Below are 13382 nucleotides of genomic sequence, written 5' to 3'. Positions count from 1 at the left end.
AATTGTGACAAAAAAGTTCACTAAAGGGAAAAATAATTTTTAAAAATAATAATTTTTAATTATTTTGCATTTTTTGATATCTTTTCAAGTTTTGATTAATGTCGAGAAAGCTAGAAAAGTGGGGTGTGAAGTTTTACTTCCCAATTCTATTGGCTTACATGTATTTTTTCTAATCTGAAAGGGAAAAGGTGGGACCCCTACCGTAGTTTTTTTCTTTTTTCCCTCGGTTAAAGGATGGGATTGGGAAGGGGCAAATATATAGCGTAACAATTTCCTTGAGCGTTACCATAAAGGTTTCCGTTACCATAGATGTTTCCATCCGCTGTGAAATGTCCGGTTTGAGCACTGCCTAGGAAGGCGAGCCCGTCACCACAATCTCACCAAAATGTTAGAGCGGAACAAGGACCCTCCACACAGCATCTGGTTCAGAGGACTACTACCCGCAAGCAAGATTCGAACCCGCAACTATGAGGAGCTTTCACCCTCACACCTTAGCCATCTAGGCTACCACCTTGGTGGTCCTTCAGGACAAGTGGTGGTCATAAGAACTCTTAGACCCACGTCATATCCTACAAGGAACTAATCTCCCTAGCACTCCACCAAGGCATGAACAGAGCAAAACCACTAACACACACGGCATCTATATCTCAGGTCTACTACTGCAAGCGGTTCGACTCTGTGACCGGGTTGAAAAGAACGTACACTTAAATTCTGCTGCTTTGCCAACGGCCTGCCACCAAGTGGTATACTTAGTAGCTCTTGTAAGGCTAATAATATGACAAAGTCACAAAAACAATTCCATTGTATGATGAAACCTTTTCTGCCCCTTTTCTCAGAAGGTATAAGCTAAAATTCTCTGGAGTTTCTTTTCACAAGTTTAGATGGAACATTTAACAAAAGTCAGTATTCTGTAACATGAAACTATCTCTGCCGATAAAAAAAGAAAAATGAAAAATGAAAGTATCTCTACAGAGACAACCCTCTGTATGTTCTCCTCAGCTCCTAACCTCCAAAAAAAAAAAAAAAAATAGAAGACGACAATGCACTATTAAGCATCTATATGAGATAAATGTTGCGGTCTGGAGAGGAAGCAGATGAAAAAACAACAGGATCCTCATCATCACCACCCTTAACGGTGCTTATCATACCATTGGCATGCCACTTGGAAAAACCTTCCTTGAGAGCCTCCCGCATCCACGGATGCCGGCAACACTCGATGGCTTCGGGAATGGTTAGCCAAGTCCTTTGGCGAGTGCTCTGCTCCGGCCACGAGTGTAGCTCCTCCTTCACAAGCAAAGCAAACATGGCCGCTTTACACAAACCTTCTGGACTGAACTCATCTTTGAGTGTTTTGCTTTTGAATTTGTAGTATCCCAGGAAATTCTGAAACACAAGAATATAGCTTTCAGTGAAATGCTCAAATCCAGGTAAATAACATCAACATGAACCAAAAAATTATGTGAACCGAAAAATTACCCTCCATGTACCAAATTGTCAATCTTTGTTGGAAAACAGAAATAAATTACACTTTGGTCGGATGGAAGACACATCAATTATATGAAGGGAAAATCTCTTTTTTCCTGCCAAATTAGCAAACTCAATGTCTTCAATGCATTGGGCAAGGCTAGGGCTCAAAGGAAACTCTCGTGGAGGCTTGACAGAGAGCATAGCTTTACTCTGAACTCAAAACACTGGGATGTGCTTTCCAGATAAATGTCCAACTAAAAATGACAGAACACATATCCCATCCCTAAACCTCACCAAGTATCGAGGGTCCGATATGGTCCATATGGATATGGCATAGAAAAAGATAACACCACCTTTGGATCCTTCTATCTGGCTTCAAAGGTATGAAAGCTCTGAGTAGAGACAGTGTTCACCTATCATCCTTACCCATAAGTTTAGAAGCAACGGTAATCTGAAGTCACTCCCGATTTTTCATCTATTTTGACAGATATAGATGAATACATATGACAGAACGAGAAAGAGATAAATTGATAAAGTTCCTAATTTTTAAAATTAAAGCTAGAAACCACCATAATTTCCTTTAGTTACAAGGTTGAAATTGTGGGTTTCAGTATCAGATATTTGGGCTATGAAGCAAAGACACGATGCTCAAGGTACCATTGAGGCTCAGTAGTGACAGGAGAGGCAGTTGATTAGAGTTAGAGACCGGCAACTGGAAGAAATATTGACTGCCAGTCACCACAACTACTACCGGTCAATGTTCTAAAAGTCGCTAGACGCTAGTTGGGCGGTCGGCCACCTTCGAGCGATTAATCAATGCATATTAATTAGTAATCAGCGATTAATCGTAAGTCGGACCTAATCAGATAGGCAGCAATTGATCGCCAACTAATTCCTTGTTTTAGAATATTGCTACCAGTTTCATCAGACTGACCTATATTCCACCACCAAATTGACTTCAACCTTGATTTCACTTCCAAGTGTCCAAACCATGGTTTTAATTAACGTACCAGATGTTACGTAACAGTTATATGGGGTCCGTTCTTTTTTTTGATAATCATGTGTCTGGGCCAGTTTACGCACCCCTCAACTAATCCCGGGGGACCAAACAGTTATATGGGGTCCGTTATTTTTTTTGATAATCATGTGTCTGGGGCAGTTTACGCACCCCTCAACTAATCCCGGGGGACCATAACCCACGGTCCACTAGTGGGGTTCGTTACTGTTACGGTGAAGAATAACGATAATACAGACAAACACATGCGTATCGGATGACACGGCCGATACATAATGCTTAATGGTGCAGTATTAGACTTTAATGGCTGATACTCAACATTGCAGATACCTTTACATCAACAAATTGTGTAAAAGCAACTTTTTCCCCCCCTTTCTTCCTTCTTAGACTCATCACGTTCTTCTACAGTATGACTTATGTATCTTTGTAAGATTATTCCTCTTCTTCACTTGAAATAGCTTCTGATTCTCAGACCCAATCAACCATTGTTAAAAAAAAAAAAGAATTCGAATCAAGTACCTTCGATTTCTTCACTGGTGTCCACTAACAACCTTCGATGTAGTAATGGGTTCTAGTTTTTGCTTTCTTTGTTGTATTAAATACTTATCTATACTAGTACAATTTCAAGTTTGTTAGATAGTGAGATTCTCTTTCCTTGTGAATAAATCAATATTGATTGCCTTAAAGTGCTGACTTTCGACTCAATCTTACTTACAAAACTACTTGTAACGGGGTTTTTTTTTTTTTTTGAACTATACTTGTAACTGTTAAAAGGCTCTAAAAACATTCAATTTGTTATAAATGAGCTTAGAACATGCATATTAATGGGTCTTTTAGCATTTACAAATGCTTGGAAAAAGTTTACGAGTTTAGAGTCCGATTCCCGTTACACATTGACCATTACACCTGATATCTATTACTCACGACTACGACCCGTTGTGTTCACTGATACTGCAAACTAAACCATGGTCAAACATTCACACGTTTCTCCATAGATATAGGCTTTATTTCTACAAACTACAAAGCCTCTTCAAGGTAACTCGTGTACAGTAGTTTTACAAGCTTTTTGATCATTATGAGGACATAGCCTTTAAAATTTCATACGATGGACACGTCCGCTTATCCTTTAGATTTTGTGGATGGCTATGAGAAGAGAAGTACCACATCGCCTGGCACCAAAGTAATATCAAGTATGTAAGCATGAGGGCACACTCACCTCATTAGCTATTTTTGGGATTGAGTAGGTGTGGCTAGTGTGCATGTCTCAGGCATGCACACAGCAAGTGCTGGCGAATGAGCATGTTGAGCGTGAGGGAGGGAGCGAAGCAAACCCACATCGCTTGGTTACCAAAGAAATATAGAACATAAAAGCGTGATGACCCCCTCACTTCAATTGCTAGTATTTGGGGTTGAGTTCTACCCAAGACAGTATACAAATTAAACCAAGGGAAAATCTTGTGACAATATGATAGGGACCTTCAGCTTTCAGGAAACTATTTACTATGTGTGTGTAGGTTCACGTAACCATTCCCTCTTTGTCCATCTACTCCAAATTCACCATGTTTTAAATCTCCCTTTTGCAACCAAATCACCGTCCTTGTCTCTCTGAAACTTTTTTCAATACCCCTTTTTGCAAACTCAATCATCCACCCATCATTGCCACCGATCAGCTACCACCCTGACCATACTTTTTCTGCAAATCCCCGCTTCACAATCTACAATCTCAAGATCAATCACCAATAATAAGTTGCTTCTAATTTCTTGGCATTTAATGATTTAAATTCTAATCTCCATACTGATGGCATACACAGTATCAAAGGTATCTAGAAACTCAAAATCAAAATCTCAAAAGCACCCAGCTCTGACCAATAACTTTGAACGCGGATGTAATATACATTCATGAACTGTTTTGTTGAAAGATGTGGGGTGAGTAGGCTGAACGTTCAGATTAATATCATTGTAAACAAGGCCTAGCTTCTTGATATTGGTACAGGTCGATTGCGTGGTAGTGGTTCAGACCTTGGTGATATACCCAACAACTCTGTGGATGGTTAACGTGGCAGCTAATGTGCCGGTGTTGGCGTTGGTGTGATCACGAGTCCATCCGCTTTTCTATCTAAACACACAATTCTTTTCTCCAGTTTAATTGTTAATGATAGTGGTTTGCTGATTTAGGCCGGGCAATGGTTTGATCGGTCAAGTTACTAGTTTAGGAGTGTGGGTTTTGTTGGTAGAAAATCATGGTTAACTGTGTCTCCTATTTCATGGTTGATTAAGGATTATATGGTGGGGAATTTGGCTGTTTTGGTCTGTGGACAGCGATAAAAGTTGTCAGAGATGGCAGTAGGGTCTGGTTATGGTTATTTATGAGTCATAGAGTCTGAAATGAAAAAGAAAATATGTTTCCAAGAAAAACAGCAAGAGAAAAGGAGAGGACGTGGTCACGTGCAGTTACAAGTGACAAGCTTTTTCAAAGAGAAATGTCTTTTCATATTTACGAGCATCGAAGCAACCTCTCTTGTCAATATGACGATAATAATAATTCATGTCGTGCTATGTTGTGCCCTGCATTTTCTCAAAATTACTAGCTCTTAGGACTTGGGACTCAAAGAAATAGATGCTCTAGATCATGGCATGTGCGAGTGGTCGGGCCCTTCTTACAAGTAATCATATTTTTGTCTTTTCATTTTTGTTTTGCATTTTCATTCGTTACTTATTCTCCTATATTTAGGTGCCATGCTTTAGTAGTATAACTGATAATACTTTCAAATTAAATCACTAGTAACTAAGTGGGGAAATGTGGCAATACACAATGCACTAATGCATACAACATGAAAGACACGCACTTTTGGCCTTTGAGAAAGCAAGGTACTAAGTGATTATTAACAAACAAACAGAAGTTGAAAGCAACCAATCAACCTCTTACCAGTAAATCACCTCGCACTCCAGCTTCTTCCAAAGCTTCACGTAGTGCTGCCTCCTCAACAGTTTCATCATTTTCCCATCCTCCCTATAAATTTAATTAAGTAAACAAAATGCAGAATCATTAATAGAAATTTCTCATTGCTATTCCTAATTTTACATGATCATGGAGAATAATTAGGACAATATAATAATAACTTGTGTGGTCAATCAATCACTATGACTAAAGTGGTTAGTGTGCATTCCCCCTCATCTCCCTCAAGTGTGAAACCATTGTCCGTCCTTAAAGGCTTACAAGGTCACTTATGCTTCCACGCTTCATTAAGTCTCTAAACCACTCGTGGAACAACCTAAGATGCCTGCGAACTTAATAGATAAATACTCACCTCTTTCCTTCTGCAGCTACTCATTCCTTTACCCCTTATTTTAGGATGACTTCTTCTAATCAACTCCTTTTCAAGCTAAGTTTGCTAGGAACTTTGAGAAAAATACTAAGATTCCCATCAACAGGAAGTGCATCCATATTAACCCTCCAAACTTAAAAACGTAATGTAAATGCATTTTGTAGCATTCGAAAACTTGGTATATAGACTATCCTACCACATTTGGCAAATATCTGTTCATAATTTGATGCTTCTTGGCAATCGAAAAGCATGGTGGATGATGCGTCGGTTATTGGGTGTCATGCACAAGTATGACTCGCAAAGTACTTCAGGTAAAGCAGGCATTGGGCCACATTCAATGGCCATAGAGACAGGTTCTTCAGGCTTTAACAATGCCTATTGGCAACAACTAACACTACTGCAAGAGGCGATCAAATAGGATTCAGGCCTTCGGGTGCTAAAATCTGACCGGATTATTATTTTGACTGAATCGGAAGAAGAAGACCCAGCGTAGGAAGCACCAAGCACTGCTGCAGGATTGCATTTGCGGTTAGGTTTGTCCATATACCGTCATTATTTGGTGTAAATAAAGGCTAATTTGCTGGCATTTTACATGCAGTAGGTTCTAACAACACAACAAAAAAAAAAAACAGGCATTTAACTAGAATGAACAAGTACAGATTTGTACCTTTGGGAAGAGAAGACCTGGTCCGCTAGTTGAGTTGATCATAAGTACCTCAACAACCTTTTCAGATGTATCGCCATCATCTTCGGACGAAATCTTGTACTTGAAAGGAATACACCTGTCAACAACTATTCTTGTCAGGATACAGAGTCGATAGTTGATAGGCTTTATCAAAGGACTACAATCAGTAAACTCTTACTCTAGGCAATCGTTTTGGTTGGATAAGTTTATTGAAGATAGGCATCAAAAGAGGGCATCACTCTATACCAGACGAAGCAAGAGAAAGTGAAGCAAGTTAGACATCTCTTAGCTCAGTGGTATAAATCACATCCAATAACTGATCAACGGCCTCATGCACACTGGTCCTAAAAACCCGACTACACGGCCCAAAAAATTCTGTAAGTTACAAAATGCAACTCCACTGCCTGCAAAAGATTAAGCATCTTGTTTCCCCAAACAAGCCCCATCACGTGCAACATAGCCCACTGACAATTTCTTTAGAGTGATAAGATATCACAGCTTTTAGTGTTCCATGATTCATGTCCACGTAATGAGTTGGTATTTTGATAAGTAAATAAGTATATTAAAAAAGGCTATAAGGGAATACCACCCAATTACAAAAAAAGGCCACAAGACAAAAATGCCCTATACACTTCCATGAGAATGGAAAAGCTCAAACTAATCTAGAAATTGGTCAAGAGAAGGAGAGCATTCTCTCATGTCCCAACTATACAAACTATTCACCAAAAAACTCTTGATCCTAGACAAAGGTATTTCAACCCCTTCAAAGCATCTCAAATTTCTTTCTCGCCAAATAACCCACATCAAACAAAGCGGAATCAAATTCCAAGTTTGCTTCCTTCTCTTTTTCAATTTAACACCCCTCCAAGCAATTAAAAGTTCCATTACATTTTTTGACATGGCCCAATTCACACCAAACCACATGAACACTAACGACCAAAGCTCCCCCGCAACCGGGCAATGAAGGAGAAGATGATCCACCGTCTCCGCATCTCTTTTGCACATACAATACCAATTAACAATGATTCTCTGTCTTTGAATCAAATTATCAATGGTTAGAATCTTGCCTTGGGCCGCACACCACACACAAAAAACTCACCTTTATTGGCGCCTTTGTCTTCCAAATAGCTTGCCAAGGGAAGGAGGGGTTACCGCCTCCCTCAATTGAGCGATAGTAGGACCTCACCTGAAAAGCACCATTTTTGGAGATATTCCATTGCATCTCTTTCTCCCCTTCTCCTAAATTACGCATACCATACACTCTTGCAAGCAAACTCATCAGTACCTCCTCCTCCCACTCATTCACTTCTCTACACAAACACAAATCTCACACTGGACTACTGGAGTAAAATATTATAAAAGCCAGAGAGAGAGAGAGAGATAGAGTGGAGTTTCGGCAGGATTCCAAAAAAGACAATGATGGTTCTAAACTGTTTTACATCATTAATCGGAACAACAAAATATATTGCTGAAACAAAAAAGAAAAAAAGCGATTGAACTATATTCAAGAAGATGTTGAATTATAAAAAAACACTTGCCCTCACATTGGAAATGCCTATGCTCTAAAAATGTGATTTCGATAGTCTACCTCTAAGATCATTTGACGTACCACTTTAGACATTCCCGTCACTGTAACAATCCTCATTCGGCCATTCCAGTCAACATAAATAAGGCTAAGGTACATAGATTCTACACCCTCGTTGCAAAAGCAAAACTAATCCAAACAGTTTACTAACAATGTTGTAACCAGAATCCAGAAGTATTTGGTCCTCGTAAATATTTGCATGAAGCCTTTGCACAGTCCCTGCATAGGGTTAAAATTCTTTATCAAGTGATGTCTTTCACTAGTAGGTGTATTGAAGCTAAATATGAATGCAAACTCGAAGTGAACCCACATCTGGCAAGAATTTGGGGGTTCATTGGGAAGGAATAGGGAAGGTGGATTTGCGGGTACGTGAGGAGAATTACTACTGCTTACAATTAGCTAGCATTTTAGTTATTGCCAGATCGTGTCCGGAGTGTCCTATGTGAGACTTGTAAATGCTTTATCTGCCTACCCCCGAGCACCCAAATAGCAAAATAAAAGATTTTACTTGGAAACTTATACCAATTGAGAGCATTGGTCATTCTATGAGTAGAACTAGGGCGCATGTCAACCTTCTTTTGGGGCATAAGGACTTCAATTTTCCCCCAACCAAACTCCTCACCGGGTGTGTGGACAAGCATAGGCGCTCATCGACTAATCCCGAGACCTTGAAGGGCACAACAGAGCAAACCTTCAGTGGCTCCGATGAGAATTGAACTTGCTGCTATGCTCTCACTCAAGCAACCCCTTGGCGTGAACTCCTGCAGGGATACAATCTTGCCAAATTCTTTGTTCTTATACGATACCTGCTTAGGCATTTTCTCTCTATCCCCTAGAAACAACAAAACTAGAATTTACAAAGAAAGTAGTACCGCTTGTGAGAATTGGTCATCCTATGAGATCGATGGATATCTTGCCCCCAACTAAACTACTCCAATTTCCACAATCCTGCCCTAAGTCACATAATGCGCATGCCTGAACGAGAGTGTGAAAGCACCTTTGTGAAAAATCCCCAACTACTAAAATTCATGAAAGCGAGGACACATAGTCGTACAGGAAGATTGTGCTCTCCGGCATCCTTCTCCACTCTTCAAAACCCTCTTTAACTCAGAGGAATGCCCGCAAAGCTGATTTCCTCTACTTGTGTATCTTTTTTAATTTTCCCTCGGATTTTGTTGGCTAGCCTAAAAACAACCATCCATTGGGGAACACACACACACACACACACACACACACACACACACACATATATATATATATATATACATATATATATAATGGGCCTAACTTGGGAAGAAAATGATCATGGTTCAGAATCCTCGCAAACTATAAACATTGAACAGAACCCACATTTTCAAGAAAATAAAAAAACCCATAAAAAAGAAACAAATTGCAAAAATTGAGGATTCAAACTACGAAATCGAGAGAGAGTACCCCGAGATGAGGCGGAAACCGGCCTCATAACGCTGCTGATGACGACCAGTTCTGGCCACCAATTCAGACATTATCAAAACAATCCTAAGAAAACCCTTCAAATTGAGAGACTTCTTTTATAATATCTACATTTCACAAACAACCTATTCTCTCTCTCTCTCTCTCTCTCTCTCTCTCTCTCTCTCGCTCGCTCTCCGTCCACCTGTATGAAATCAAACCCACATTATTATTCCGAAGAAATAATATTCTCTGAAAATGTGGTATCTCAATGCCATGAATCGGCTGGAAAATACCCAAAAAAGAATAATGAGACAAGGGAGTTCAAAGCACGTTCCTTTGTTTGTATTGCAGTTCAGAGAGAGAGAGAGAGAGAGAGAGAGAGAGAGAGGCGCATGGATCGGTTTTTGGTTTGGGGGAAAGGTCAAAAGCTAATTCAAGAGAGGCGGTTACAACTTTTGACAAATCTATGTGGAGTATATACGATTTTTTTTCTGACAAGATGAAAAAGATTTATATTGGTAAAGTTTAGCATCACTTAGATATAACGGAGTTCATTATAAATATTTTAAACAAAGTTAAAATGGTTATCTACTAATGTCGAACGAGCGCAAAGTAGTCCATGTCTTTTATCTTGGCCCAAATATTGAGATAAAGTGCTAGCCAAAAGACAAAAAAAAAAAAAGGAAATTGATATTCACGTTTCAAGATTTATTGCAGGCGCTCCACCTTTTTGTTTTTACACTGTGATGTTGCCGGCAACATCAAAAAGGTGGAGCGCCTGCAGTAAATCTTGGAGCGCGAAAATCAGTTCCCAAAAAAAAAAACGAATATGCCGATACTTAGATGGATTTGAACCAGGTATAAACATACTAATGAGCTTACATAACTACAAATCTATAAGTTACCATGAGTTGACCTGCTAAAAACGTAGCACTATTGGCACAGATATTGTTGTGAAACAATATTGTCTCTAAAGAAACTCGATCCATGAACAAAATATTCCTTCAAAGACAAAACTAAAGTACTCTCGAAAAAATAAGAGACAAAACTCTCATAGATTAAGCGATAAGTCATTGACATGAAGAGACGAGAGAAAAAGGAAACAAAGACAAAGTTATAGTTCCATGACCTTCCCCTCTCACCGTCATACAAGGATGTGAAACAAGGGGGAAGAAAAGGGAGAAGAAATATATTAGTAATAGCTAGGGTTTTGAGAGAGAGAGAGAGAGAGAGAGAGAGAGAGAGAGAGTGAGAGTGTGTGTGGAGCTGCCACGACGAATAACTTTAGTGCGACGATTCTTATCTTTATATGATGTTTTTACCCTTAATCATGTGTTCGCCCCTGTGGTGGACAGCAATGTTTTAAAAACCAGCAATGTTTTAAGGTTACTGATTTTGTCACTCTTTTTTGTTAACGCCATTCTTCTACAAGTGTATTTTTGGTGCAGAGTGACGTTAACAAAAAAAAAAAGTGGCAAAATTATTTCTCAAAAATAAAATAGTCAAAATGACTATTTCAATTCAATCCCACGTCGCCTATGAAACTCTAACAGAAGCCAAAGCTTTCTTATTTATTCCTAGCGCATGTTTTGCCTGATCTCTGGTTCAACTGGAATTCTGAGCTGGTTTTACAAAACTAGGCCGGTTTTGTAGAGTGATGATTTTGGGATTCAAGCGGACCGGACTAAGTGGGTGTTCCGTTTTCTAAAAATAAGAACCGTTAGAAAATGAATTTTTAGAAAAGAAAGGTCATTTTTTAACTCAAAAATTATGTGTTTACGCAAATAATTTTTCTATTAATATGGATCTTATTTGATAAATTTCATTGAGATCTTTTAAATGATACAAAAAAGAATTTAAAAATTATTTTTCATTTTCGTTATATTTAAATTTGAAATTATGTTCTTTTTGAAAAAGAAGATTTAGAAAGAAAGCGGAACATGACCTAAAGACCGGATGACGGGCCAACTAGTTGAACCATGCCTGCTCCGATGCACCGTCGTCCTGTTAATATCCCCTCCCTTCAAACAACATTTCTTAAGATACCAATTACCAAACAATCGTGAAGCAACTTCACTCTAAATAACAAATTCCCAACATTTCTTCTCTTAGATGGGCTTTCTTCTTTCTTTTTATGTTTCTTCTTTATGATGGGCTTATTAATGTATTGGTTGAGTTTAAGCCTGTCAATGGGCCGGATCCGACAGATCCGAATCCGATAAGATCCAAATCCGATAAGACTCGAATTCGATAATGATAATCCAGAATCGATCCGAAAACATTTTTACTTCAAAAATTTTAGCAAAAATAAATATTTTTTTCAAAAAAAATTTAAAAAATTTAAAATAAAAATACAACTTCTTAAACATTTTTTTTTCAAAATAAAAAATTACTCCCTCCGTCCCTTTTTTTTGTGTCCAGTATTCCATTTTGGGCTGTCCCTTAATAAGTGTCCATTTTGTAAAGTTTGGGGGGTAAAAGTTGGTGTATTGTCTATTTTGTCCCTAAAAGTAGATTTTAGTTTGAAAAGTTAGTGAGTAAAAGTGTAATGATGATGGGTAAGTAGGGAAAGTGGAGGAAAAAGTTGATGTGAAATGTGTAATGATGATGTCTTTTTAATAAGTTGGAGTTACGAAGCAGGACACTTAAAAAGGGACGGAGGGAGTACTATTTTTTTTTAAAAATTTAAAAAAAATAAAGTTCGGATTCGGATTGATAACGGATTTAATCCGAATCCGATCCGTATTTGGATTACCGGATTCGGACTATCGGATTATCGGATCGACATTATCAGATCGGATTCAGATTCGGATCGGATCCGGTCCATTGACAGGCCTAGTTGAGTTGTTGGGCAAAATTATCTCGTACACTCTGTTAATCGATGTAGTGTCCTTGGTTGGTACTTTGTACTTCATATAATATAAATGATCTCTTCTATCGATTGAAAAAAAAAAAGAACACATAAACCCAAAGAGGCATAATTTGAAATTTAATTAAATGCTGCCTAACCATATTGGATTATATTTATTTGGCGTGTGGTATCTCTTTCATTTGTTTACGAAAAGTTAACACCCTAATAGATATACAGAATCATACTACAAGCTTTAATGTTTGTCATGCAGCCTCAGATGCTTACACTTCAACTATGGATTTCAGTATTAAGCGAAAAGTTACACCTAGCGATTTGTATTCCAAGTCAATCCGACTCTACTAGTATATACTAATTAATGAGCAGCATAGAGGAAGGAACACCGCACCTAGGAATCAACAACGCAGAAATTTTGTTATAAATTAACAAGAATGGTATGGTTTTATATAAGTTTTAAATTGAAGTTCTCGAATGAATTATAGTTGAGTAAAATTTCTAGAGTTTCCACTAATCCTTCACAAAAATAGCTTGGGAGCAAAGACTTAAACGAGACAATTTCCACCGGGACATAGGCGTGTATGATATCATAGAGAAGTTATTAGGCTTTGTTTGGCATCTCTCATATAAGTTGAATTTTTAACGAGTGTTTTTTATTAGTTTCAATTCAATAGGAGAATTTGATTTTTTCAAAAAAATTTGGACCATGGTTACATACATCTTATCATTTTTTGGAAAATTATATGAGTAAGAATTGACTTGTATTTATTTTTCTTTTCTTATCCTTTGCGTTAACTATGAGTGATTGAGTGGGTTGTCATTTGTCTCATGAAAAACAGAAAAACATGAAAAATGGTTGGAAACTAATGGTTGGATGGTCCCACAGAAATATGAATGGGCCATGAATAAATTGACGATCAGAATCTTCCTTGGGGCTTTCTAAAAGCTCCTATCCGATATCTGGCCCATCATTTATAGGCCCAATACCTTTTTTTAATTAGGGA

At 38.2% G+C, this 13382-nt stretch overlaps 1 protein-coding gene across 3 annotated transcripts; it reads right to left on the bottom strand.

The window, feature by feature from the left end:
• Positions 1-862: 862 nt before the first annotated feature.
• Positions 863-9904, bottom strand: LOC131323253 (nudix hydrolase 16, mitochondrial-like). Of its 3 annotated transcripts, none has more exons than XM_058354947.1 (5): positions 9715-9904; positions 9513-9682; positions 6476-6590; positions 5409-5492; positions 863-1383 (listed from the first exon to the last, which is right to left on the bottom strand). In XM_058354947.1, the coding sequence occupies exons 2-5, from the start codon at positions 9581-9583 to the stop codon at positions 1057-1059; spliced, it is 597 nt and encodes a 198-aa protein (XP_058210930.1). In that variant the 5' UTR covers positions 9584-9682; positions 9715-9904; the 3' UTR covers positions 863-1056. The 3 variants fall into 3 exon arrangements, with proteins under 3 accessions (XP_058210930.1, XP_058210931.1, XP_058210933.1); XM_058354948.1 differs by having other exon boundaries at positions 9806-9892; XM_058354950.1 differs by lacking the exon at positions 9715-9904 and having other exon boundaries at positions 6476-6600; positions 9513-9676.
• Between the last annotated feature and the right edge of the window lie 3478 nt (positions 9905-13382).

The sequence above is a fragment of the Rhododendron vialii genome, chromosome 4a (genome assembly GCF_030253575.1).
Source record: "Rhododendron vialii isolate Sample 1 chromosome 4a, ASM3025357v1".
Classification (NCBI taxonomy): domain Eukaryota; kingdom Viridiplantae; phylum Streptophyta; class Magnoliopsida; order Ericales; family Ericaceae; genus Rhododendron; species Rhododendron vialii.
The sequence above is the reverse complement of the archived record's forward strand: the minus strand, read 5'-3'. Positions and strand labels throughout refer to the sequence as shown.

Excerpts from the sequence above, each read along its gene's own strand:
- LOC131323253 (XM_058354947.1), bottom strand. The coding sequence starts at position 9,583 with ATGTCTGAATTGGTGGCCAGAACTGGTCGTCATCAGCAGCGTTATGAG. Across the intron at positions 6,591-9,512 it reads GGTTTCCGCCTCATCTCGGG|GTGTATTCCTTTCAAGTACA; the intron begins GTACTCTCTCTC and ends AGTTGTTGACAG. Across the intron at positions 1,384-5,408 it reads GAGTGCGAGGTGATTTACTG|AATTTCCTGGGATACTACAA; the intron begins GTAAGAGGTTGA and ends CTTGTGTTTCAG.